Genomic DNA, 27,970 nt, shown 5'->3' with positions numbered 1-27,970 from the left:
GATGATTCAAGTCCTCAAACATGTGGTGAAGATGAGACATTCATAGATACTTGTGCTCTATGTAATACAGGTCGCCCACTCACACCTGATTGTCATCTCATTGATTGAAAACAACAAACTAATATCACCTCCAAAGTATCCACCAATCCTAAAGGTTCACATGCTTTTGCCACCCTTAGATGTGATATTTCATCATTTTCCTGATATAAACAAAGGCAAAGTCTAACTTTTTTTTCTCTTTTGTTTGCTTTGGTTCTTTATCTACTTTTAGGGCTTCTGTGAAAATCCAAATTCATACAGATTTAATTTATGGAAAATTTGAAGGGTATACAAATTTTAACGCATCATTGTATGTGTATTATTATAGCTAGAGATATAGACACATAAGGTCAGAGTCATGCTTGTTAGAAGCTCCTTCTGATCAATTTGTTTTCTGATAAAAAATTATCATGTTATGATGCCCTATATCTTTCTTTTGTTAAAGTACCACTCCAGCATTTTTTTTTCAGAGCTGTAGTGGCGCTTTTAATGTAAGCCCCCCTATATAAAGTCACCTTTGGGCGGCGTCATCCTTTTTCGATGCCGCTCTGGTCCTGCAGCACCATCTTGTGACAATGACTTCTGACTGGTCATGAATTTATCTCTATGAGGGCCAGGAAGAGGCTCTCATAGACTTACATTGATTGGTGACGTCCGGTGTGCACTATGAAGCACTGGAGCTACCAGCAAGTCACAAATCGCCAATGCCGACTGGACCGATGTTGGAAAAAGATGAAGACGGTGGCAGGTGAGTATAAGACACGGGACGGTGACTTACATTTAAGGCACCACTCAAGCGGTGCAATAAAAAAATGTTGGACTGGGGCTTTACAAATAATGGAACTAAACTGACCCAGAGATGTACGGTAATTATGGGTGCATGGGGACCCAAAAGGTCTTATTGGCCTATATGAGATGACAGATATAAGACCTGTGGTAGTTGGGGGACCAACTTATTTCGCACAGGGGCTCCATTTCTTTTTTGTTCCTATAACAGAACTCTTAACGCCGGCGTGAATAGTTTCCCCTTGTGAAATTTATTAGAAACTTGCAGCAGTAAAATGGATCAGATATTTCTGTGAATGAGACATTTACAGTCCGCAGTCCGGGATGTGATATTTCATTACTATTATAGGACGCAATCATTTCCCGATCAGCCCCTACTCCTGCCAGTACTGGTCACTCAATGATCAGACGTCCCTGTAGCCACCGCAGCCAATAAATCAGGACTTGGTGAATATATGATGACAGTTCTCAGGACCACACGTCACTGCTGGGAAATTGCAGGTTTTTGTTGGTTTTTTTTTTATCAGTATTCTTATGTGAAGTCCTATAGCGCCATCTACTGCTCAATAATATTTGCTTCATGCAGTTCTCTGCTGCCATCTAGTGGCCATAGAAGAAGTTTCACCAGTGTTTTACTTATCAAGTCCAACACTGCCCTCTAGTGTCAAGCTAGTGTAATAGCATCACCTGTCATGAATCAGGAACATTTAAAATGAATAATACCGCCATCACATGACCACAAATTCAATGGATCATAGTGATTTTCACTTCAGTAAAAAAAAAAAAAGTAGCTACTTGTGTATGGAACAAGTGTCGGCTGTGTTATACCGCAGACACCAGCAGCCGACCTAGCGCCAGTCACTGGTTGGTGATGCGCATGTGCACCAGTGCCCATTGACCCTTACGAATGGCGGTGTGTCCAAGGAGTTTCCATGGCAGTGAGACCCACTGAAGCCCTCATAGGGCAATAATGACGTAGGGGGAAAAAAAAGTTATGGCACCTGGAAAAACAGAAAGTGTAAAGATGAGAACTGTCTGGGGCGGAAGGGGTTATGAGCACGATCCGGTATATGCAGAGGGAGACATCACCCGGTGTCCATTATGTGCCCGGCAACACTGGTATCTGCTAATGACGGCACCACGTGACCTGCCCTCCAGGACTACACTTCCCGGCAGCCTGCAGTGATGACGTCAGCGGGAAGGGCTTGGCCCTTTGCAGTTTCCGTACAGAATCCGGTAGTACCAGAGTGCAGCGCGGCGTGGAGGCCCCGGGCAGGAGGGGATGAGGAGACCGGCGACCGGGGGGCACCATGGGCAACATATTCGGCCGGAAGAGACGGAGCCGGGTCACTGAGCAGGACAAGGCAGTGCTGGTAATACACCCGGTGACGGGTCACCTGAACTTCCTGCCCAGTGGCTGACACACCCTCTGCTGGGCACTGCCCGAGTGTGCGGTGTCACCACTGCTAGTGGCTGGATTATGCCCCTACTGGTAGTGACACCTCTATCCTGCCCACTGTCACTTCCCCTACGTCCGCTTCTGCCCCGTGTCCTCCCCCTACGTCCGCTTCTGCCCCGTGTCCTCCCTCCTACGCCCGCCACTGCCCCGTGTCCTCCCCCCTACGCCCTCCTCTGCCCCGTGTCCTCCCCCCTACGCCCTCCTCTGCCCCGTGTCCTCCCCCCTACTCCCGCCTCTGCCCCGTGTCCTCCCCCCTACGCCCGCCTCTGCCCCGTGTCCTCCCCCCTACGCCCGCCTCTGCCCCGTGTCCTCCCCCCTACGCCCGCCTCTGCCCCGTGTCCTCCCCCCTACGCCCGCCTCTGCCCCGTGTCCTCCCCCCTACGCCCGCCTCTGCCCCGTGTCCTCCCCCCTACGCCCGCCTCTGCCCCGTGTCCTCCCCCCTACGCCCGCCTCTGCCCCGTGTCCTCCCCCCTACGCCCGCCTCTGCCCCGTGTCCTCCCCCCTACGCCCGCCTCTGCCCCGTGTCCTCCCCCCTACGCCCGCCTCTGCCCCGTGTCCTCCCCCCTACGCCCGCCTCTGCCCCGTGTCCTCCCCCCTACGCCCGCCTCTGCCCCGTGTCCTCCCCCCTGCGCCCGCCTCTGCCCCGTGTCCTCCCCCCTGCGCCCGCCTCTGCCCCGTGTCCTCCCCCCCTACGCCCGCCTCTGCCCCGTGTCCTCCCCCCTACGCCCGCCTCTGCCCCGTGTCCTCCCCCCTACGCCCGCCTCTGCCCCGTGTCCTCCCCCCTACGCCCGCCTCTGCCCCGTGTCCTCCCCCCTACGCCCGCCGCTGCCCCGTGTCCTCCCCCCTACTCCCGCCTCTGCCCCGTGTCCTCCCCCCCTACTCCCGCCTCTGCCCCGTGTCCTCCCCCCCTACTCCCGCCTCTGCCCCGTGTCCTCCCCCCCTACGCCCGCCTCTGCCCCGTGTCCTCCCCCCTACGCCCGCCTCTGCCCCGTGTCCTCCCCCCTACGCCCGCCTCTGCCCCGTGTCCTCCCCCCTACGCCCGCCTCTGCCCCGTGTCCTCCCCCCTACGCCCGCCTCTGCCCCGTGTCCTCCCCCCTACGCCCGCCTCTGCCCCGTGTCCTCCCCCCTACGCCCGCCTCTGCCCCGTGTCCTCCCCCCTACGCCCGCCTCTGCCCCGTGTCCTCCCCCCTACGCCCGCCTCTGCCCCGTGTCCTCCCCCCTACGCCCGCCTCTGCCCCGTGTCCTCCCCCCTACGCCCGCCTCTGCCCCGTGTCCTCCCCCCTACGCCCGCCTCTGCCCCGTGTCCTCCCCCCTACGCCCGCCTCTGCCCCGTGTCCTCCCCCCTACGCCCGCCTCTGCCCCGTGTCCTCCCCCCTACGCCCGCCTCTGCCCCGTGTCCTCCCCCCTACGCCCGCCTCTGCCCCGTGTCCTCCCCCCTACGCCCGCCTCTGCCCCGTGTCCTCCCCCCTACGCCCGCCTCTGCCCCGTGTCCTCCCCCCTACGCCCGCCTCTGCCCCGTGTCCTCCCCCCTACGCCCGCCTCTGCCCCGTGTCCTCCCCCCTACGCCCGCCTCTGCCCCGTGTCCTCCCCCCTACGCCCGCCTCTGCCCCGTGTCCTCCCCCCTACGCCCGCCTCTGCCCCGTGTCCTCCCCCCTACGCCCGCCTCTGCCCCGTGTCCTCCCCCCTACGCCCGCCTCTGCCCCGTGTCCTCCCCCCTACGCCCGCCTCTGCCCCGTGTCCTCCCCCCTACGCCCGCCTCTGCCCCGTGTCCTCCCCCCTACGCCCGCCTCTGCCCCGTGTCCTCCCCCCTACGCCCGCCTCTGCCCCGTGTCCTCCCCCCTACGCCCGCCTCTGCCCCGTGTCCTCCCCCCTACGCCCGCCTCTGCCCCGTGTCCTCCCCCCTACGCCCGCCTCTGCCCCGTGTCCTCCCCCCTACGCCCGCCTCTGCCCCGTGTCCTCCCCCCTACGCCCGCCTCTGCCCCGTGTCCTCCCCCCTACGCCCGCCTCTGCCCCGTGTCCTCCCCCCTACGCCCGCCTCTGCCCCGTGTCCTCCCCCCTACGCCCGCCTCTGCCCCGTGTCCTCCCCCCTACGCCCGCCTCTGCCCCGTGTCCTCCCCCCTACGCCCGCCTCTGCCCCGTGTCCTCCCCCCTACGCCCGCCTCTGCCCCGTGTCCTCCCCCCTACGCCCGCCTCTGCCCCGTGTCCTCCCCCCTACGCCCGCCTCTGCCCCGTGTCCTCCCCCCTACGCCCGCCTCTGCCCCGTGTCCTCCCCCCTACGCCCGCCTCTGCCCCGTGTCCTCCCCCCTACGCCCGCCTCTGCCCCGTGTCCTCCCCCCTACGCCCGCCTCTGCCCCGTGTCCTCCCCCCTACGCCCGCCTCTGCCCCGTGTCCTCCCCCCTACGCCCGCCTCTGCCCCGTGTCCTCCCCCCTACGCCCGCCTCTGCCCCGTGTCCTCCCCCCTACGCCCGCCTCTGCCCCGTGTCCTCCCCCCTACGCCCGCCTCTGCCCCGTGTCCTCCCCCCTACGCCCGCCTCTGCCCCGTGTCCTCCCCCCTACGCCCGCCTCTGCCCCGTGTCCTCCCCCCTACGCCCGCCTCTGCCCCGTGTCCTCCCCCCTACGCCCGCCTCTGCCCCGTGTCCTCCCCCCTACGCCCGCCTCTGCCCCGTGTCCTCCCCCCTACGCCCGCCTCTGCCCCGTGCCCCCCCCCCCCTCCCGCCTCTGCCCCGTGTCCTCCCCCCTACGCCCGCCTCTGCCCCGTGCCCCCCCCCCCCTCTACGCCGGCTTCTGTCCATTTTTGCCTCTACTGACGTCTCCTATTTGATACTTGAGAACTAATAATTGTATTTTCTTCTATTTGATGTGAGCAGATGTGGAAACCCCTGGACTCTCGGCCAGAGTTTTGATGTAAATGCACCCTTTTGAGCCTTGGCAGATCTTTTTGTCATTTGTTATTCATATTTTTTCCTGTTCTGATGCCACATAACATTCCCCCTGTGCCAATTTGACATTTCCACTTTACTTGACATGCCTGGCACCAGTGCCTCTTCTTTGCCACCTCTTGTCACCAGATCAGGAGCAGTAGCGATTCCTATAGTAGTCTCATTATTACCCAGAATCACATGAGAAGTTCTGTCTAATAAGCAGAATAGTGAGTGCAGCTCTGGAGTATAATACAGGAAGTAGGGCTATATGCACACGCTGCAGTTTTTTCTGCACATAAACTGCAACCAAAACTGCACCTTTTCACAGAGAGCCTGGAGATGTAAAAAAAAACCAAACTCTTGTAATGATGTGTTTTTGATGTGTTCTTGCCGCAATTTTGTTAATGCGTTTTATAAAGGAGAAACAAAATATGATAGGCTAATTGATAGAAAGATAGAAGGAAAAGATAGAAGGAAATAACAGAATAGGTTGATAGAGGGATAGCTGCAACCTCAGCTGTCTGCTGTACCTTGACTGGTTATAAAAAATAGATGGGATCCCACGCTTTCTTTTTTTTTTTAATTACTTGATTTCTTTAAAAAAATAAGTGGGTCCCGCCATTTTTCTAAAACCAGCCACGGTACAACAGACAACAGGGTGCTGATATTATTAGGGTGGGAAGGGCCCACCCTGTTATTTGGCCCTTTCCAGCCTAACAATAGCAGCCCATATCCGCCCCAGAAGTGGTGCATCCATAAGATGCACCATTTTTGGTGCTGGACCCAGCTCTCCCGTTGCCCTGGTGTGGTGGCATGAAGTCCTAGATTAGTGATGGCAGTCATCTGAGACCCCGCCCCCATCACTAATCTTTAAGTGAAAGTAAATAAACACAAACAGACCAAAAATCCTTTATTTGGAATAAAATACAAAAATCACCCTCTTTCACCACTGTATTAACCCCCAAACACCCCTGCAGGTCTGAAGTAATCCACACGAGGTCCCACAGCGATTCAGCTCTGCTACATCCCTGTCCTGTCGCAGTGAGCGCCAGAGAACTTGACTGCCCGCTGTGAGCCAGAGCCGCTCGATCAGAATGAGCTTTGGTGAACCCCTGACATAGTTGTGGGCCCGCAATACCACACGTGTCGCGACAGTGATGTCACAGGTTCACTGCTGCTGCGGTTCAGGCTGCGACTAAAGTGAGCCCCGCAATCAGCGGTGACGTCACTCAGGTGAGTCCACCATCTTTGGTCCCCTGCAGTCGCAGCTTGATTTGCGATCACAGGTGGAGGACTCCCGCTGTAACCGCAAATCGCCCAAGTGACGTCACCGCAGATCGCACATTTCACTTCAGTCACTCTGGTAATTTGGTGTCACGGGAGAATGACTCCAGCTGTGGGCTGCGGCTAACCTGAGTGACACTGATAGCACGTCTCACTTCAGTTGCTGCGTGGAGCTCACTGCGGGCAGTCTTGTTCTATGGCGCTCGTTGTGAGCATTAGATGTAGCAGTGCTGGAAGCGTTATGGGACCTCGTGTAGATTACGTCGGACCTGGAGGAGTGTATGGTGTGTTAATAACCTGGTGAAAGAGGGGGCTTTTTTGTCTTTTATTTAAAATAAAGGATTTTTTGGGTGTTTACTTACTTTCACTTACAGATTAGTAATTGGGGGTGTCTCATAGACGCCTGCCATGACTAATCCAGGACTTAGTGGCAGCTATGGGCTGTCATTAACTCCTTTTTACCCCAATTGCCACCGCACCAGGGTAATCGGGAAAAGCTAGGTAAAGTGCCGGTACTTCCGCATCTAATTGATGCAGCAATTCCAGGCGGCTGCTGGCTGATATTTTTAGGCCGAGAAAAGCCTAATAACCAAAGGCCTCCCAGTCTGAGAATACCAGACCCAGCTGTGGGGCTTTATCTTAGCTGGGTATCAAAATTGAGGGAACTGCACGCCATGGTTTTTTTTATTTTTTATTTTATTTTACTGTACCATATAGACCCGCCCACCGGCGTCTGTGATTGATTGCAGTGCGACAGCTGTCACTCAGCGTGGGGGTGCGTCTGACTGCAACCAATCACAGATGCCAGTGGTCCGGGGAAGCAGTGAATATGTATGAGCTGCCTCAGTGATCAATCAGTATGAAATGCTTGGGGAGTGAGAATGAATTTCTCCTGGAACAATGTGGGTGTCCTGCGTTTTTTTTGTGACAAAAATGCCAGTAAAACGCACAAATTTTGGACCGTGCGTTTTTCATCCCCTCATTGTTTTCAATGTGTGACAAAACATCACAAAAACGCAAGAATGAACATGCTGCTTCTTTTTGTCAGAAGATTTTGACAAACTGCAGACAAAAAAAACCAACGTGCGCACAGCAAATCTGATTTCTCATAGACTTTGCTGGAAGTCAAAAGTCAGAACTTCCTCACAACAAAACTGCACCAAAAACACAGCAAAAAAAGCAGCGTGCGCATATAACCTAACTCAGGATCAGTGCAGGATAAGTAATGTATGTACACAGTGACTGCACCAGCAGAATAGTGAGTGCAGCTCTGGAGTATAATACAGGATGTAACTCAGGATCAGTACAGGATAAGTAATGTATGTACACAGTGACTCCACCAGCAGAATAGTGAGTGCAGCTCTGGAGTATAATACAGGATATAACTCAGGATCAGTACAGGATAAGTAATGTAATGTACAGTGCCTACAAGTAGTATTCAACCCCCTGCAGATTTAGCAGGTTTACACATTCGGAATTAACTTGGCATTGTGACATTTGGACTGTAGATCAGCCTGGAAGTGTGAAATGCAGCAAAAAAGAATGTTGTTTTTTTTTTTTTTAAATTGTGAAAAGTTTATTCAGAGGGTCATTTAATATTCAACCCCTCAAACCACAAGAATTCTGTTCCCCTAAAGTATTAGGGTATGTGCGCACGTTGCTTTTTACCTGCTTTTTTGCTGCTTTTTCTTCTGCGCTGTTTAATGCCAAAATGGATGTGTTCTTCTATTCAAGCAAAGTCTATGGGAATTTGGGTTTCTTGTTCACACTATTGTTGTTCAAAATGCTGCCTTTTTGTGGCAGAACTTTGGTCAAAAACTCAGCTTTTCAAAGAAGCAACATGTCAATTGTTTTTGCCATTTGGGTTTTGCACTGCAAAGCTGAGTTTTTGACCAAAGTTCTGCCACAAAAAGGCAGCATTTTGAACAACATAGTGTGAACAAGAAACCCAAATTCCCATAGACTTTGCTTGAATAGAAGAACACATCCATTTTGGCATTAAACAGCGCAGAAGAAAAAGAAGCAAAAAAGCAGGTAAAAAGCAACGTGCGCACATACCCTTAAGAAGTATTTCAGGCACAAAGAACAATGAGCTTCACATGTTTGGATTAATTATCTCTTTTTCCAGCCTTTTCTGACTAATTAAGACCCTCCCCAAACTTGTGAACAGCACTCATACTTGGTCAACATGGGAAAGACAAAGGAGCATTCCAAGGCCATCAGAGACAATATCGTGGAGGGTCACAAGGCTGGCAAGGGGTACAAAACCCTTTCCAAGGAGTTGGGCCTACCTGTCTCCACTGTTGGGAGCATCATCCGGAAGTGGAAGGCTTATGGAACTACTGTTAGCCTTCTACGGCCTGGACAGCCTTTGAACGTTTCCACCCGTGCCGAGGCCAGGCTTGTCCAAAGAGTCAAAGCTAACCCAAGGACAACAAGGAAGGAGCTCCGGGAAGATCTCGTGGCAGTGGGGACATTGGTTTCAGTCAATACCATAAGTAACGTACTCCACCGCAATGGTCTCCATTCCAGACGAGCCCGTAAGGTACCTTTTACTTTCAAAGCATCATGTCAAGGCTCGTCTACAGTTTGCTCATGATCACTTGGAGGACTCTGAGACAGACTGGTTCAAGGTTCTCTCGTCTGATGAGACCAAGATCGAGATCTTTGGTGCCAACCACACACGTGACGTTTGGAGACTGGATGGCACTGCATACGACCCCAAGAATACCATCCCTACAATCAAGCATGGTAGTGGCAGCATCATGCTGTGGGGCTGTTTCTCAGCCAAGGGGCCTGGCCATCTGGTCCGCATCTGTGGGAAGATGGATAGCACGGCCTATCTGGAGATTTTGGCCAAGAACCTCCGCTCCTCCATCAAGGATCTTAAGATGGGTCATCATTTCATCTTCCAACAAGACAACGACCCAAAGCACACAGCCAAGAAAACCAAGGCCTGGTTCAAGAGGGAAAAAATCAAGGTGTTGCAGTGGCCTAGTCAGTCTCCTGACCTTAACCCAATTGAAAACTTGTGGAAGGAGCTCAAGATTAAAGTCCACATGAGACACCCAAAGAACCTAGATAACTTGGAGAAGATCTGCATGGAGGAGTGGGCCAAGATAACTCCAGAGACCTGTGCCGGCCTGATCAGGTCTTATAAAAGACGATTATTAGCTGTAATTGCAAACAAGGGTTATTCCACAAAATATTAAACCTAGGGGTTGAATAATAATTGACCCACACTTTTATGTTGAAAATTTATTAAAATTTAACTGAGCAACATAACTTGTTGGTTTGTAAGATTTATGCATCTGTTAATAAATCCTGCTCTTGTTTGAAGTTTGCAGGCTCTAACTTATTTGCATCTTATCAAACCTGCTAAATCTGCAGGGGGTTGAAGACTACTTGTAGGCACTGTATGTACACAGTGACTCCACCAGCAGAATAGTGAGTGCAGCTCTGGAGTATAATACAGGATGTCACTCAGGATCAGTACAGGATAAGTAATGTAATGTATGTACACAGTGACTCCACCAGCAGAATAGTGACTGCAGCTCTGGAATATAATACAGGATGTCACTCAGGATCAGTACAGGATAAGTAATGTAATGTATGTACACAGTGACTGCACCAGCAGAATAGTGAGTGCAGCTCTGGAGTATAATACAGGATGTAACTCAGGATCAGTACAGGATAAGTAATGTAATGTATGTACACAGTGACTGCACCAGCAGAATAGTGAGTGCAGCTCTGGAGTATAATACAGGATGGCATTATATATAGTGAATCGTCTCCACAGTGTTATAATAGTCGGACATTGTGTTTCTGTTAACGACTTTGCTCACAGATACAACAGCCAGGAGTGGGGATTAGAAGGGATTACTGTAATCCCCTTGTCTGGAAGCTCAGGTGGATGTGACCCAGTTTGAGCCTTCCTGTAACCACCTCCATTATTCTCCTGTCTCTGGATAGCTTTGTATAATGTGGATTTCATGACTTTCTTATCTTTGAGAGCAATGTTTAAAGAGCCATCCTGTGTAAACTCGCACCCATGTGATATAGAAATCTCTTGCAGCTACAACGAAGTTCTGGGAAGACCTGAGATCAAATATTAGAATAAAGAATTTGCTGCTTCTCTTTCCAGAAACAGCGCCACCCTTGTGCATGGCCGCATCTGGTATTGCAGCGTTCCCCCTGATTTTGCTTTTCATCGGTTTCTTTATTTCTTGCAGCAACTGAAGCAGCAGAGAGACAAGCTGAAGCAGTACCAGAAGAAGATCACGTTACAGCTGCAGCGGGAGCGGGAGGTGGCCAAACAGCTGCTGCACAATGGCAAGAAAGAGTAGGTTCTGCCCGTACTGCGGGGTTACTGCTCCCTGGGACTGTCCGTGTCACTGGTACACTGCCCAAGAAATCCAGATAATAATCAGGGGGCTTCAGTGCACCTTTGGCGTGGCTGGGGGCGCTCTTAAGCCACCTAATCAGCATTTTGAGGACTTTCCCCACTTCTTCCAAAGAGCAGATGCAGCCTGTATGTTTGTGTGTGCACACCGACACTGCCTGACCGTGTGCACACCGACACTGCCTGACCGTGTGCACACCGACACTGCCTGACCGTGTGCACACCGACACTGCCTGACCGTGTGCACACCGACACTGCCTGACCGTGTGCACACCGACACTGCCTGACCGTGTGCACACCGACACTGCCTGACCGTGTGCACACCGACACTGCCTGACCGTGTGCACACCGACACTGCCTGACCGTGTGCACACCGACACTGCCTGACCGTGTGCACACCGACACTGCCTGACCGTGTGCACACCGACACTGCCTGACCGTGTGCACACCGACACTGCCTGACCGTGTGCACACCGACACTGCCTGACCGTGTGCACACCGACACTGCCTGACCGTGTGCACACCGACACTGCCTGACCGTGTGCACACCGACACTGCCTGACCGTGTGCACACCGACACTGCCTGACCGTGTGCACACCGACACTGCCTGACCGTGTGCACACCGACACTGCCTGACCGTGTGCACACCGACACTGCCTGACCATGTGCACTCTTATCTGGATGCATTGCCCTCTCTGATATATTTCTATACACCTAGAAGTTTAGCAAGCGAGCGGATACCAGATGATTAGAGGGCAGAGTGGATGTTTTATTTGTGCGGCCCCTGAATTTATTTGATCTGCTTTCTTCTCTCTGAAGCTGCTCTCTCACTATACATCCGTGTGTAATGAGAGGTGCGAGGGGGGGGGGGGGGAGAAAGGCGCACGCACGAGCAGTGTCAGTGCACATTATGCAGACACTCTGGCTTAGTTCAGGCAGTGCTCGCTCTTGGTCAGCAAGAACTGTCAGTGAGGAATGGGCTAAGTCCCCAGGGTGCACCAAAGCCCCCTCCATTACATTTGTATTAAAAGTAATTTTCTCAGGCGCTGTACCAGTATTGTACAGCATTAGTATGATTTTCGGGGTGCTAAGTTCCCTTTATCAATGTACAATTAAAGATGCATTTTGGGGGTGACAGATGCCCCTTTTAAAGGGGTTTGTGCAGCAATTCTCCTTCACCGAAGATTTGGACACGAGCCTCTGCATGATCAGGGGAGGAGGAGAGCTGCGGCACAAAGCATTCATCACACGGCCACATTGGACAATCCCTTTAATAATTGTGTAATGAAAATGTATTTTTGCATCATTTTCAAGATCACTGTTTGCTGTAAGTGACTGAACACCTTCTACTTTCCCTGTAGCGGATGGAAATTCAGAGCTGGATACAAGTGGCAGTGTCACTGACAGCAAGCGGAGATCCTGAGACCTGTCCGCACTCATACAGAGAGTTAGGAAGTTATTCGCTCACATTTTGTTCTTTTTCTTGTAGAAAAGCCAAACTGCTGTTAAAGAAGAAGCGATACCAAGAGCAGCTGCTGGAGAAGACGGACAATCAGATCAGCAACCTGGAGAAAATGGTGAGTCCGCGCGTCCCACGCCGATGTCTGTCCGCGGTGCAGGGTCTCCAGGTCTTACAGGACTGCCCTGGTGTTTGTACTGCCCCCCCGTCTAACACTGCACAAAAGGGCGACATGGGTGAAGCCCATAACTATGCAATCATAGAAAGATAAAACAATCACTGATCTCGGGGAGACCAGCAAGAGAAAACACTGCCGGCAGCCAACAAAGGCGCTCAACACAGTGAAATCCTAGGTAAGGTACATTGTGCCCTGGGAAGTATGCAAATCAAAAAGGTCCGTGGAGCCTCTGTTAGGAGTCTCAACACAGAAACCAGCCAGATATCCCTCCGGGAAGGGCCCAGCCAAGGGGTGACTCTTCTTAGGAGACCACCATAACCACCATATTATGTGGCCCTTATAGTCAATATCCAACTTTTTGACAAGTTTAAAGATATGACAAGAGAAATACCAAGGCCAGGTATCCATCCACAGACAGCTGTTTCGGGGTATTGCCCCTCATCAGTGTGGAGTAGGATATGGGCTGGGTGGGAGCAATGCCTAGTAGACCAACAAAACAAAACCGGAGATATCCGGAGGGATATCTGGCTGGTTTCTGTGTTGAGACTCCTAACAGAGGCTCCACGGACCTTTTTGAATCATAGAAAGGTGTCAGGACACGCAGAACATCGCAGCTATGGTAGAAAGGTGTCAGGATATGCAGAGCATCGCAGCTATGATAGAAAGGTGTCAGGACACGCAGAGCATCGCAGCTATGGTAGAAAGGTGTCAGGATATGCAGAGCATCGCAGCTATGATAGAAAGGTGTCAGGACACGCAGAGCATCGCAGCTACGGTAGAAAGGTGTCAGGATACGCAGAGCATCGCAGCTATGATACAAAGGTGTCAGGACATGCAGAACATCGCAGCTATGTTAGAAAGGTGTCAGGATACGCAGAGCATCGCAGCTATGATAGAAATGAGTCAGGACACGCAAAGTATCACAGCTATGATAGAAAGGTGTCAGGACATGCAGAGCATTGCAGCCATGATAGAAAGGTGTCAGGATTTGCAGAGCATCGCAGCTATGATAGAAAGGTGTCAGGATCTGCAAAGCATCGCAGCTGTTATAGAAAGGTGTCAGGACACGCAGATCATCGCAGCTATGATAGAAAGGTGTCTGGATTTGCAGAGCATCACAGCAATGATAGAAAGGTGTCAGGACACGCAGAGCATCGCAGCTATGATAGAAATGAGTCAGGACACGCAAAGTATCACAGCTATGATAGAAAGGTGTCAGGACACGCAGATCATCGCAGCTATGATAGAAAGGTGTCAGGACACGCAGATCATCGCAGCTATGATAGAAAGGTGTCAGGACACGCAGAGCATTGCAGCCATGATAGAAAGATGTCAGGATCTGCAAAGCATCGCAGCTATGATAGAAAGGTGTCAGGATCTGCAGAGCATCGCAGCTATGATAGAAAGGTGTCAGGATCTGCAGAACATCGCAGCTATGATAGAAAGGTGTCAGGATCTGCAGAGCATCGCAGCTATGATCCTGCCTCTGTCAGCAGGATAATAGACAGTCAGGAATGGAGATGACTTGTCTCCAGATTCCCAGATCTCGGGCTGATCGTATCCGGAGGCCGCACCTCACGTTGTACAGGACTATAAGATCTGCTGCTAGATGATATGGGGCACTACAGGCGTCTTGTGCAGTCTTCCATGTTGTGGGTGATGGCAGCCTTAATGTTATAGCTGATGTTCAAATGATGGAAGATCTGAAGAGGTTGGAGGACGGATCCCATTTTCTTCACTCCTGAAATGTTTTTTTCCTTAATGTAAGTTCTTTTTTCTGTAGGTGGAAGACATAGAATTTGCACAGATCGAGATGAAAGTGATTGAAGGTTTGAAGATTGGTAATGACTGTCTGAAGAAGATGCATGAGGTGGGTCTGTCGTTGTTGTTTGGTGCCGGTTCTGTCCCGGGTGATGGGAGAGAAATTATGTATATATTTTTTTTTGCACTAGGTTATGTCCATAGAAGAAGTGGAGAGGATCATGGATGAAACCCAGGAGGGAATAGAATACCAACGGGTAAGTGTAAAGCTTCTCGTCTATATATGATGGTAGGGACACGCCGCTCTGTAAGTCATGATCCGTGATTGGAGACCCAGCATGAATGTGACTTCTCTGTCTGCAGCAAATTGATGAACTACTAGCAGGAAGCCTGACGACCGAGGACGAGGAGGCCATCCTGGAGGAGCTGGAGGCCATCACTCAGGTACGAAGGGCTCTGGCTTTGTTTGGCATCTGAGAGTAGCAGCTATCGGCAGAAGTTACATGACGATTTTTCTTTAGTTTGCAATTTCCACTGCAAAAAAATCTGTGCAGTGCTAAAGGGAACATAACGTTTTCTAGCAGATGTCTGAGGTCACAGACGTCACCGTTCTCATCATTAAAGTCCCAATTGAGTTGAGGTTGTGTGTGTAGAGGCAGTTAATGATCTAATATGGGACAGATTAAAATACTAGGGAAGTCGGGATGAAAGGTTTCTATAGGAAATGTCACAACCCTTTTGCACTGCAGAGATTTTCTTCATCGTTCCTATGGGAGACCCAGACCATGGGTGTATAGCTTCTGCCTCCGGAGGACACACAAAGTACTACACTAAAAAGTGTAGCCCCTCCCTCCGAGCATATACACCCCCTGGATAACCAAATATAGCCAGTTCAATGCTTTGTGTTCAGGAGGCACACATCCACACATGCATTCTCATCTTAGTTTGATTTTTGAAAAGAGTTTGAAGAAAAGCGGGTCCAAGCCTGGACCCCCGGCATGTCCCTTCTCACCCCACTGTGTCGGCGGTGTTGTTAAGGTTTATTTCAGGGCTGGAGCCTTACATGCCACGCTCCTTCACCATCCCTCGGGCTCTGGCTTGAAGTGGGAGCCAGCACGGTTCTCTCTGCCTTGCAGGAGACCGGTCTCCATCCGCAGCCCTTTCAGGATCCTGCCGGACGGAGCACTCATCCCTCAGGGACCTGGCCCTGCGTCTCACAAGCTAAGTATCTGAGACGTTATTATCGGGGGGGTCCCTTGTGCTTTATTGTTGGGGAGAGTGTGCTGTGTATCTATGCTGACATTTCCGGCCGGTTCTCTGATTTTCACCGGAGAACCGCGCCGATGGTGCCTGCGCGCCGGCCGCATCGTTAAATTTAGGCCCCGGCTTCACCTGAGGCCTAGTTTCGTTTTCACTGCCCCTGCATGCCAATCATGCAGAGGGACAGTGCGGCTCCGCCCAGCGGCCGTTCGGCACAGGGGAGGGACACTCCTCTCTGAGGAAATATTCCCTCCCCTGTATATCTCCTTGGCCTTCCGGATCCCGCTCTTAGAGTAGGCCCTGCCCCCTCTCCTCGCTCCGGCGCCATTTTGTCAGCGTTCTCACAGCGTTTGGCGCTGGCTGCAGCATCTCCCTGGGGGTCCGGGCTGTGGGATCTGGAGGGCACACAAACGGTCAGGTAAGCCACAACCTCCGGTTGTGGACCTGCTTATATACTCTCTGGGGGTCATTCTGGCTCAGAGCCCCCACTTCAGCAGCATGTCTCACACAAGGAGCAAGGCTGTACTCAATATGCACTGCATGTAAGCTCATACTGCCTGAACCGAGCACATATCCACATTGTGATGCCTGCTCTAACATGGTGGTGCCTCAGCCTGGAGTCTCACCCCCAGTGGTCCCTCCGGCTGCTCCGGCTCCGGTGGCTGAACCCCCGGCTTGGGTAGAATTTTTCTCTAAGTCTATCTCCCAGTCTTTTGCCGACTCCATGGGAGAGTTGTCCCGGACTCTGCTGAGCATGCATCAGCCCCTTCTCACGGCGCCTCTGCTGCTACGGCTCGCTCAGCAGAGCTCTCAGAGGATCCTTCATCTGGTTCCAGACCCCGTCCTCCTAAAAGGAGACGCAGGGGCCCCTCTCCTTCCTCGTCCCGCGGCTCTGATTCACGAGCTGACTGGCAGGACGAGGAGGATGCCTTTACTGTGGGCTCGGACGCTACCTCCATGTGCCCCATTGATCTGTCCGAGGGTGACGCAGATGTTAGTGATTTGATTGCGTCCATTAATTCTGTACTGGACCTCAATCCGCCAGTATCAGAGGAGCAACCCTCTCTGGCAGAAAAGCACCAGTTTACCTTGCCTAAGAGAACAAGGAGTGTGTTCTTTAACCACTCCAGTTTTCAGGCCACTGTGACCAAGCCTAGGGCCTGTCCTGACAAACGCTTCCCAAAGCGTAGTTCTGATGACCGTTTTCCCTTTCCACCAGAGGTGGTCAAGGAGTGGGCTCATTCACCAAAGGTAGACCCTCCGGTGTCTAGACTTTCAGCCCGGACAGTTGTATCAGTGGCTGATGGCACCTCACTTAAGGATTCCACTGACCGCCAGGTTAACCTTCTGGCCAAATCTGTGTATGAGGCAGCAGGGGCCTCGTCCTCCCCATCTTTTGCAGCAGTGTGGGCTCTCAAAGCCATCTCTGCTTCTCTAGAGGAGATGCGTTCCCTCACCAGGGACTGTATGCCCGAAATGGTTGCCTTAACTTCCCAGGCTTCAGCTTTTTCATCCTATGCCATGTCTGCCATGCTGGAGGCTTCTCACCGCACTGCGGTGGCTTCGGCTAATTCCCTCGCTATCTGCAGGATCTTGTGGCTTCGACAGTGGAAGGCAGACGCTTCTTCAAATAAGTACCTTGCTGGGCTCCCATTTGCTGGGTCCAGGCTGTTCGGTGAACAACTGGATGAAATCATTAAGGAAGCTACTGGCGGGAAGAGTACTTCCTTGCCACAAACTAAAACCAGGAAACATGTCCAGGGCAGGAACCAGTCGAGGTTTCGTTCCTTTCGTTCCTCCAACTGGTCGTCCTCTAAGCCCCCGGCCTCGTCCACTAACTCAGCCAAGGACCAAAAACCCAACTGGGGCACGAAGCCGCGTCCTCAGAAGACCGCAGGAGCTGCTGCCACTAAGGCAGCCTCCTCTTGACTATCTGGCCGCGCCAGCAACGTCCTTGGTCGGTGGCAGGCTCTCCCACTTTGGCGACGTGTGGTTTCAACACGTCTCCGATCAATGGGTGCGGGATATCATCTCCCACGGCTACAGGATAGAATTCTCTTCCAGCCAGCCAAACAGATTTTTTCTGTCAACTCCCCCCTGCTCCAAGGCCGCCGCCTTCTCTCAGGCCGTGGCATCCTTGCAGGCCAACGGAGTAATTGTACCGGTTCCCGCCCGGGAACTGTTCAGAGGTTTCTACTCAAATCTCTTCCTAGTCCCCAAAAAGGACGGTTCCTTCCGGCCCATCCTGGACCTCAAGCTTCTCAACAAGCATGTTCAGGTGCGGCATTTTCGCATGGAGTCTCTGTGATCAGTCATTGCCTCAATGACCCAAGGAGATTTCCTGGCATCCATCGACATCAGAGATACCTATCTGCATGTGCCAATTGCAGTTTCACACCAGCGTTGGCTACGGTTTGCAATCGGAGAGGAACATTTCCAATTCGTGGCTCTCCCCTTCGGGTTAGCCACGGCCCCTCGTGTATTCACCAAGGTCATGGCAGCAGTGGTTGCGGTTCTGCACCTCCAGGGGTTGGCAGTGATTCCTTACCTGGACGACCTTCTAGTCAAGGCTTCATCCAGTGCAGACTGTCAGCGGAGTGTCTCGCTCACTCTCGCCACTCTAGTCCAATTCGGGTGGCTTGTCAATCTACCAAAGTCCACTCTGACTCCGACCCAGAAGCTCACGTACCTAGGAATGCAATTCGAGACTCTGCCGGCACTTGTAAAGCTGCCCTTAGTCAAACAGCAGTCCCTCCATCTGGCGGTACGCTCTTTGCTGAGGCCTCGCCGTTATTCCCTCAGGCGCCTGATGCAGGTGCTGGGTCAAATGGTGGCCTCCATGGAGGCAGTTCCCTTTGCCCAGTTCCATCTGCGTCCTCTGCAGCTGGACATTCTCCGCTGTTGGGACAAGCGGCCTTCCTCCTTACAGAGGTTAGTGGCTCTGTCGCCACAGACCAGGGGCTCCCTTCAGTGGTGGCTTCGGCCCCTCTCTCTGTCTCAGGGATCCTCCTTCCTGGCCCCGTCCTGGGTGATCCTCACCACGGATGCCAGTCTATCCGGCTGGGGAGCAGTATATCTCCACCACAGAGCGCAGGGCACTTGGACTCAGTCCGAATCAGCCCTCTCGATCAATGTGCTGGAAATCAGAGCTGTGCTTCTAGCTCTCTTAGCTTTTCACCACCTATTGGCGGGCAAGCACATTCGAGTCCAGTCAGACAACGCGACAGCGGTTGCCTACATCAATGACCAGGGCGGGACACGCAGCCGCCTGGCAATGTTGGAGGTTCAACGCATCCTTCAGTGGACGGAGGACTCCAAATCCACCATATCCGCAGTCCACATCCCAGGCGTGGAAAACTGGGAGGCAGATTATCTCAGCCGTCAAACCGTGGACAGCGACGAGTGGGCTCTGCATCCGGCAGTGTTTCGGTCAATCTGCTGCAAGTGGGGCACTCCGGAAGTGAATCTAATGGCATCCCGGCACAACAACAAGGTTCCGGTTTACGTGGCTCGCTCCCACGATCCTCAGGCCTTGGCAGCGGACGTGCTAGTTCAAGATTGGTCCCAGTTTCGTCTGTCTTACGTGTTTCCCCCGCTAGCTCTCTTGCCCAGAGTCCTGCGCAAGATCAGAATGGAGGGCCGTCGGGTCATCCTCATTGCTCCAGACTGGCCCAGGCGAGCTTGGTACCCAGACCTGCTCCATCTGTCCGTAGAGGTGCCGTGGCATCTCCCGGACCGTCCAGACCTTCTCTCACAAGGTCCGTTTTTCCGCCAGAATTCTGCGGCCCTCAGATTGACGGCGTGGCTCTTGAGTCCTGGATCTTGACGACTTCTGGTATCCCTCCTGAAGTCATCTCCACTATGACTCGGGCTCGGAAGTCTTCCTCGGCCAAAATATATCACAGGACCTGGAGAATTTCCCTGTCCTGGTGTCGCTCTTCCGGCCATGCTCCTTGACCTTTTTCCTTGCTGACCCTCCTGTCCTTTCTACAGTCCGGTCTGCAGCTAGGACTATCCCTCAAGGGACAGGTCTCGGCTCTATCTGTGTTGTTCCAGCGGCGTATCGCCCGGCTGGCTCAGGTGCGCACCTTCATGCAGGGCGCATCTCACATCATTCCGCCTTACTGGCGGCCTTTGGATCCCTGGGACCTTAATCTGGTCCTCACGGCTTTGCAGAAAGCCCCTTTTGAGCCACTTGGGGAGGTTTCTTTGTCTCGTCTTTCACAGAAAGTGGTCTTTCTAGTGGCCATAACTTCCCTCAGGAGAGTCTCTGATTTGGCTGCGCTCTCTTCGGAGTCACCTTTTTTCGTTTTTCATCAAGACAAGGTGGTTCTCCGTCTGACTCCGGACTTTCTTCCTAAGGTGGTATCTCCTTTCCACCTTAACCAGGATATTTCCCTGCCTTCCTTTTGTCCGGCTCCTGTTCATCGCTTTGAAAAAGCGTTGCATACTCTGGATCTGGTGCGGGCGCTCTGGATCTATGTGTCTCGCACCGCTGCTCTTAGGCAGTGCACCTCTTTTTTTGTGCTGACCACAGGTCGGCGTAAGGGCCTCTCGGCTTCTAAGCCGACCCTAGCTCGTTGGATTAGGTCGGCCATTTCCGATGCCTACCAGTGTTCTCAAGTGCCTCCCCAGCCGGGGATCAAGGCACACTCGACCAGAGCTGTCGGTGCCTCTTGGGCTTTCAGGCACCAGGCAACGGCTCAGCAGGTCTGGCAGGCTGCCACTTGGACTAGTCTGCATACCTTTTCGAAGCACTACCAAGTGCATGCTCATGCTTCGGCAGATGCGAGCTTGGGCAGACGCATCCTTCAGGCGGCTGTCGCCCATTTGTGAAGTTAGGTTTCGCCTACTTCTCAGTTTTCTGTTTATTCCCACCCATGGACTGCTTTGAGACGTCCCATGGTCTGGGTCTCCCATAGGAACGATGAAGAAAAAGAGAATTTTGTTTACTTACCATAAATTCTTTTTCTTATAGTTCCGTAATGGGAGACCCAGCACCCTCCCTGTTGCCTGTTGGCAGTTTCTTGTTCTGCGTGTTATCACCGGCTGTTATTGTAGACAGAGGCTCCGGTTGTTCCGGTTCTTGCTCTATCTCTACTTGTGGGTGGCTACTCTCCTTCAGCTTTTGCACTAAACTGGCTATATTTGGTTATCCAGGGGGTGTATATGCTCGGAGGGAGGGGCTACACTTTTGAGTGTAGTACTTTGTGTGTCCTCCGGAGGCAGAAGCTATACACCCATGGTCTGGGTCTCCCATTACGGAACTATAAGAAAAAGAATTTACGGTAAGTAAACAAAATTCTCTTTTTTTAGTCCTGGAAACTCGACACAACATACAAAGCAGTGGTCGCTTCTCGAATCTGGAAATCTATGGCAGTCGGAGATCACAGACCTCATCCAATGTCGTCCTCTTACTGTAGATCGAAGGATTTTCCTACTAACTGATTAGACTCCGTTCAACCAATCTGATCTTATAGTCCTCATAAATTTCTAGGGATCCAATAGACAACTTCAGATCTTGTAGAAATCATCAGCTTCTGCCTCTAGGCTCCAGTGTCTGTCTGCATGTGGGGCCTTCACACAGTGATACAAACCCAGTGCACTTTGTAAACGAGCAGCGTGGTGAGGCTGTGTGTGATGACACCTGTGTGTTATGCTGGATTGTAATAACACTTTCACTTCTTGTTCCTTACAGGAAGATCTGGAGCTCCCAGAAGCACCCAAGGAGCCGCTCCCCGATACCACTCCAGGTAACTCCTTGCTGATACCTCTGCCTAGGGGAGCGTACGTCTGTAATATGACGGCTCATGCAACAGGCCATGATTCCATTTTTTTCCCCTCAAACTGATAATTGAGCATTTGAAAAGCCCCTTAAAAGACTATGGTTACTCATTTAGCAATGAGCAAGCACGTCCGTGCTCGGGTACTCGTAACGAGTAGTTGGACACTCAGATGGACTCTACTCGAGTACAAAGTATAATGAAAGTCAATGGGGAATTTGAGTATTTTTGCTGGGAAATCTAGTGTTCTCCTATTACTCTGCCACATAGAGGAACTGACATGGGGGAGGAGGGGTGCTCCGTTTGGCTCTGATCTGCCATGAGATCCAATTGGCACCCACATTGCAGTGGGGTGACAAAGGGGAGCTCTCCTTTTTTGTCAGGTTAGAGGCCATGGTCGCTATTGATAGCTGCTTCTAGAGAGTTTAACTGCCAGGATCTGAGTTTTCTTTGATTCTGGATGACAGGTGCATAACACAGCTGACACTCATCGCTTATAGTTATTGCGATGAGATTAAACCATTATCTTCCCCCCCCCCCCCCCCCCATCCCCCATAAAAAAAAATAAGCTCACAAGTTATCCAAATTGCTGTATCCCCCACCAATCGGCTATGGTCTGCAGAAGAACTAAGCAGTAAGTGTTCAACCCCCCTGCAGCACCTCCACAGGGCAAATGAAGCAGTACACACTGTCCATTTACCCCTTCATGACCGAGGACGTAACGGTTTGTCCTAACTCATGAAGGGGTGATCACCATCAGCTGCGGTGAGCTGGCGGTGAGTCCCGCACATGTCTGCTGTTTTTGAACAGCTGACGTGTGCCTCGCAGGCGGATCCACGATCCTGTTAACCCCTTAAATCGTGCTGTCAAAATGTGACAGCGTAATTTAAATGCCTGCAGCCGGTAATGCGCACTTACCCGCCGCCATCGTAGGCCCCGTGACGTGATCACGGGGAGCCAATGGTTGCCATGGTAGCACAGGTTCATGTGATTACTCCTGTCGCTATCATGACTCATTTCCTGTTACAGCCAGCAGAGCGCTGCCTGTAAGAGGAGAGCAGCATTTCAGCTGATCTGAGCTGTGCAGCTCAGATCAGGAGAAATGAATGAGCAATCAGACAGCTGATCCTTATACGAGGGGCTTCTGATAAGTCTTTGGCTTTGTGATCTTTTTTTGTTTCTATGGTAACGAATGTTACATCACATGAAAGCCTTATGTGGCTAATATATGTTTTCAAAATTGTTTGTTGCTTATGGCAAGTGTTCTACTCACGCGGTAAAACAAAATGGTGGAGTCCAATGCGATATTCACAGCAACTGAGAGCAGAGGAGTAATAAAATTCTTGCTTCTGCAAAGAAAGTCTGCAATGATATTCATGGTGATATGTCGCAGACACTGAGGGATCGATGCCCTTTATAGTCCAGAGTTAAGAACTGGGTTGCCAAATATAAAATGGGCCACTTTAGCACCAATGATGAGGAACGTCCTGGACGACCGAGAGTGGTTTTTGTTCCAGAGATCGTCGATGCTGTGCACACCCTCATACTGGAGAATCAACGAATTTCAGCTAAAGCAATAGCAGACATCCTGGGGATTTCCCGTGAACGTGTTTGTGTCATTATCCATGAACATTTGGACATGAGGAAGCTATCTGCAAAGTGGATCTCCAAATGTTTGACAACAGATCAGAGAAGCATGAGAGTGAAAACTTCTCGGACTGATAACGTCCTGCATTGACTGGTCACTATGGATGAGACCTGGATTTATTTGTATGATCCTGAAAACAAGGAGCAATCAAAAGAGTGGAGGCACAGTGGTTCTCTTCGTCCAAAGAAGTTGAGTGCAAAAATCAGCCATTAAGGTGATGGCGTCTGTATTCTGGGATAAGGAGGGCGTGCTGCTAATGGACTACCTTCAAAGGGTTCCACCATGAATGCAAGGTATTACACTGAACGTTTTAACCAATTGAAGGCAGCTCTGAAGGCCAAAAGGTGCAGCAAGCTGTCCAAAGGAATCTTGTTCCTGCAAGACAATGCCTCTGCTCACACTGCACAAGCGACAATGGCAGAGCTGGGCTTCCAGCTGCTTGAGCACCCACCTTATTCTCCAGATCTAGCTCCCTCCAACTACCATCCGTGTCCAAACCTGAAGAAACACCTCAAGGGTACCAAATTTCACACCATTTCTGATACCATGGCTGCTATGGATGCCTGGTTTGAGGCACAGCCGAAATCCTTCTTTTTGCTAGGCTTACAGAACTTAGAATACCGATGTAAGAAGTGTGTTGACATCAGTGGAGAGTATGTGGAATAAATGTAGTTTCATCATCCTATCTCATTTCTTTCTGTGTAAAGCCAAAGACTTATCAGCAGCCCCTTATAGTCTCCTAGGGGGACTAATAAAATATATATATTCTTTTTTTTTATATATATATATATATATATATATATATATATATATATATATATATATATATATATATATATATATATATATATATATATATATATATATATATATATATATATATATATTATATATATATATATTATATATATATATGAAAAAATAAAAAAACCCTAAAGGTTCAAATCACCCCCCATTTGCCTTTTTGAAAATTAAAGGGAAAAAAAATGAGAAATTATACACACATTTGGCATCGCTTCTTTCAGAAAAGCCCAGTCTATCAAAATATAAAATCAATTAATATGATCAATAAACGGCGTAGCTGCAAAAAAATTTCAAATGCCAATTGTTTTTTGGTCATCGCAAATTTTGCGCAAAATGCAATACCAGGCGCAAAAATGGTAGCATTAAAAACGTCAGCATGAGACACAAAAAATAAGCTGTCACTGAGCCATGGATCCTGAAAAATGAGATTTGCTATTAAAACAAAATGTACAAAACCAAATACAGTTACCTAAATGTAAGAACTGTAATGTATCCATAAAAACATGATGCTGTGTGGTGGCTTCGTATGGGATCAGATTTTTTGCACCCATAGCATAAAAAAATGCTGATGTTACCGAATTGAATACCAGTGTTGTCTTTTCATTGATAGCATTCAGACCGAAAATACGATGTGAACTTGGCCATATGTTGACTCGCAATCTGCGATTGGAAACTGACTTTTCTCTCCTTTGCTTTCTGTCAACAGAGAAACAAGCCGTCAAGAACAAACCTCAACCACAGCTGGTGGCCGCGTCCTAACCTCATGCCTAGTTTGTGCAGTCGGAAAGTCTGTATTTTTTGCTTTGTTTTTTTTTTTCTTCTACCTATAACCCCAGAGGGAGCGCCGTGCTGCATTTTGGTGGAACGCTCTACCTACTATTCCTACAGGGAGGGGAAAGGGAGTATCTGGCGCCTTGTGAAAAGTGACAAACTGTTTCACCCTCTCTGGTTTACATTGGGGGGGGGCTTTTCCAGGCAAGGGGGTCATGTTTGACCTTTGGACTCCTTACTAAACCATGGCGTTTCAGTATCACACAGCCTGTGTTGTCTATTGTACATGATTTCATGAGATGATCGAAGGTGTTGGCAGTTGCGCCCCTCCAATATCCCACTCTTCTTACACTGGGCATCAATGGCTTTACATACTGGAGGTCCGGTACTGCAGGCCAAACCATTGGAGAACTGCCGCCTATGTATTAACGGGGGTCCCTCAGTCGGGCTCCCGCCGAGGACATATGGGACGCCCACTATGCTGACTCTGCCTGGGGTCTCGTATCCACGTCTTGAACTCGCTTCCGTTTTTATGATGGAAGGTAACCTGTACTTTGGCATGATGGATTTTGGTCTTTGTGCATGCTCAGCTCAGATCCGTTTTTTTATATACTGTATACCAGATTTCCTATGATGAAAATTCAGAATAAAAACACTAAAGATTACAGAATAACTGAGGGGAAAAAAAAGGCAAAATGGTTCTATATAATCATCACTGGACATCTCGTCCACCGTGTGATCAACGCTGTCATCAACAGGAACAGGACACATTGTATCACGGAACCCCATTGTATCAGAAAGCTTTGTATCGGGGGGTAATGTACGCTCTCCACTCGCTGCTGGATGTGACGCTTGGGTCTGTTGGGGATTGCAGCATGCCTTCAATAACAGCAAACTCAGATCGAAGAGCAAATATATTGTAGAATTAGAGAAGGAGGCCCAGCGACCTGGAGCTAAGTGTGCCGCTGCAATGCATCATTGTATGGCCCTAACGCACATCTTACAAGGGCTGGGTAGAACTTGGCTGCACCCGAGTGTACACAATTGCTGTGAATTGTACAACATGGATATTCCAGGAATATTACATATAAAGAGGGGCTGGCTCCGGAGTAGAACATGGCTGCTGTCTTCCAAAGGCAGCACCACCCTTGTCTATAGGTTGTATCTGGTATTGCAGCTCTTACTTTAATAAGTGAGGTTGAGCTGCAATATCTGACATGTGTGGACAGGTGAGATAGAAGGCAATCGTGCTTTCTAACACTATTCACCCCTTTAAGTGCTCAGGCCAGTGTTACCAGTACCTTATTTCACCGCACTAGGAGATTGCTCTGTATTACAGGGTGAGCTCCTAATATACCAGAATGGAAACCTCCTGACTCAGAGTTATGTATCCGACGGAAGAGAAGGAACCGACCTGCTTCCACCCCGTCACAGTTGGTGTATAGTGTTGGCGGGCATTGTAACTTGTGGATTATTTTGCCGTTTTGAAGACGTTTTTATTCTCAGATATTTTTTGTTTTTTTAAAAATCCTAATAAAATGTATAAATCACCACTGACATTTGCTGTTTCAAATCGCTGTTTCCAGTATTATAGACACCATTGGTGGACAACCCGCCACAGTATGGGCCCTAGATTTCACATTCAATCACTTTCATAATTCTTTGTTGTATGCAGGAGACAAATCCTGATTGCCTGTCATTGTCAGTCTTCTGGTTAAACGGTAACTTTGCCTCTGACCCAGGTTGTGAGCCACTTTATTGCAGCATAGTGAAGGCAGTCGGGTCTGATTGGGAACAAAAAGTCATAAACTGTTAAGTTCTGCGTGACTTGCTTCTCGCGGTGCCTTGCAGGTCCCAATGCCATCACTTTCACTTGGCTGCAATGTACCGTCGGCCTACAGTGATTTTTTTTTTTTTTTTTTTTTTTTTTTTTTTTTCCCCCCCAACTTAAAGTTTTGAGTTTTAAAGAATACATTAAAGGAACATGGATCCATGTTATAACTGACAATGCAAAACCAAAGTCTATGCGACACAACACATTCACAAACATCATGACAGTATGTAAATGATTGGTATGATACATGGATAGTCGTTTTGAACCACAAAGAATAATAAGCCAAAAGAGGAAAGGTGAAGCAGTATGATCACGGAAAATAGCAAAGGAAGGATAAGTCAGGGCAAGAGGGGAAGAGATGGAGACTAGAGCGCATCGGCCGGGTCTGATACTTTGTCCGTTGGACCAAGACATGTTGGAAGGGTGGTGTATATTATCTGAAGTAAGTGGGGCCAAGGTGCCTATCTTCCGGAGGTTAGATTAATTCAAGAATTTTTTTGACAGAGAGGAATGATTCCCATTGAAACCATTTAGTGGCTGTCTCCACCGTCTGTCCACGCGACTGGGCCATCACCATTTCCATGCGGTGGATCACATTCACCTCCATTACCCACTCATCTATCATAGGGGGGGCAGGGTCTTTCCAGCACCATGGGACCACTGTCTTGGCTGCCTGGAGAAGGTGGCCCAAGAGGGACTTTTTATAGGCCTTTTCCAAGACATTAAAAATGTATAGTAGGACTGCCTCTGGGCGGCTGGTGACTATGATCCCTGTGACCTCCTGTATGGCTGCTAGTACTTTTTTCCAAAAGACCCCCAAGTCCGGGCAGTACCACGAGATGTGGGACATGCTGCCTCCCTGTGCTCCACAACGCCAACAGGTATCGGGCACCTCGGGACACCACACATGAAGAGACGCTGGGGCCCTGTACCACCTGAAGAGTATTTTATAGCTGGTTTCTTGCATTCTGGTGGCCACGACAGACTTGTGGGTCAGTCAGAAGCAACGTGCCCACTGGTTCCCGAGGAACATCTGGTTGACCTCTGCTTCCCACGCCGCACAAAAGCGAGGAAGGGATGCCTCTGCCGAGTTGGTTATGATCATATATATTTTTGATATCGCATGACCTGTATCCAAGGACCCAGTGCAAAGGTTTTCAAATGGAGTTTGGGGTGGAAGACGCGCCATGACAATGTTTTGTGAGATTATGAAGTGTTAGAGTTGTGCATATTCAAAATGAACCCGCATCCTGAAATTATGATTTTCCACAATCTCCAGAAGCGGTAGAAGGGATCCCCCAGGAGCCACCTGGTTCAGTCTTAAGGGGCTCTTGTTTCGTACTGCCCAGGAAGTTGTTGGGTGATGCTCCCGGTAGAAACTCTGGGTTATTGGTTAATGACATAAGGGTCCTCTCGGCTGAATCAGGCGATTACGTAATGATGTAGCGTGTACAGTTTTCAATGTTTGTTTAGTGCTATAAGACATTTCGATCTTATGTTTGGAAAGGAGTGGCCATGTCCACAGCAGGGTCGGCACTGACAAGGGAGATAGATCCTGCGCTAGGCAGACCCAAAGTTTA

At 50.5% G+C, this 27,970-nt stretch overlaps 1 protein-coding gene across 1 annotated transcript; it reads left to right on the top strand.

Moving 5' to 3' along the window:
- The first annotated feature begins 2,038 nt into the window (after nt 1–2,038).
- CHMP6 (charged multivesicular body protein 6) lies at nt 2,039–26,113 on the top strand. The gene is made up of 8 exons (XM_075347911.1): nt 2,039–2,198; nt 10,722–10,831; nt 12,382–12,469; nt 14,313–14,399; nt 14,482–14,547; nt 14,654–14,734; nt 21,249–21,303; nt 24,492–26,113. The coding sequence occupies exons 1-8, from the start codon at nt 2,136–2,138 to the stop codon at nt 24,542–24,544; spliced, it is 603 nt and encodes a 200-aa protein (XP_075204026.1). The 5' UTR covers nt 2,039–2,135; the 3' UTR covers nt 24,545–26,113.
- The last annotated feature ends 1,857 nt before the right edge of the window (nt 26,114–27,970 follow it).

This window comes from Anomaloglossus baeobatrachus, chromosome 5 (assembly GCF_048569485.1).
Source record: "Anomaloglossus baeobatrachus isolate aAnoBae1 chromosome 5, aAnoBae1.hap1, whole genome shotgun sequence".
NCBI classification, from domain to species: Eukaryota; Metazoa; Chordata; class Amphibia; order Anura; family Aromobatidae; genus Anomaloglossus; species Anomaloglossus baeobatrachus.
The sequence above is the reverse complement of the archived record's forward strand: the minus strand, read 5'-3'. Positions and strand labels throughout refer to the sequence as shown.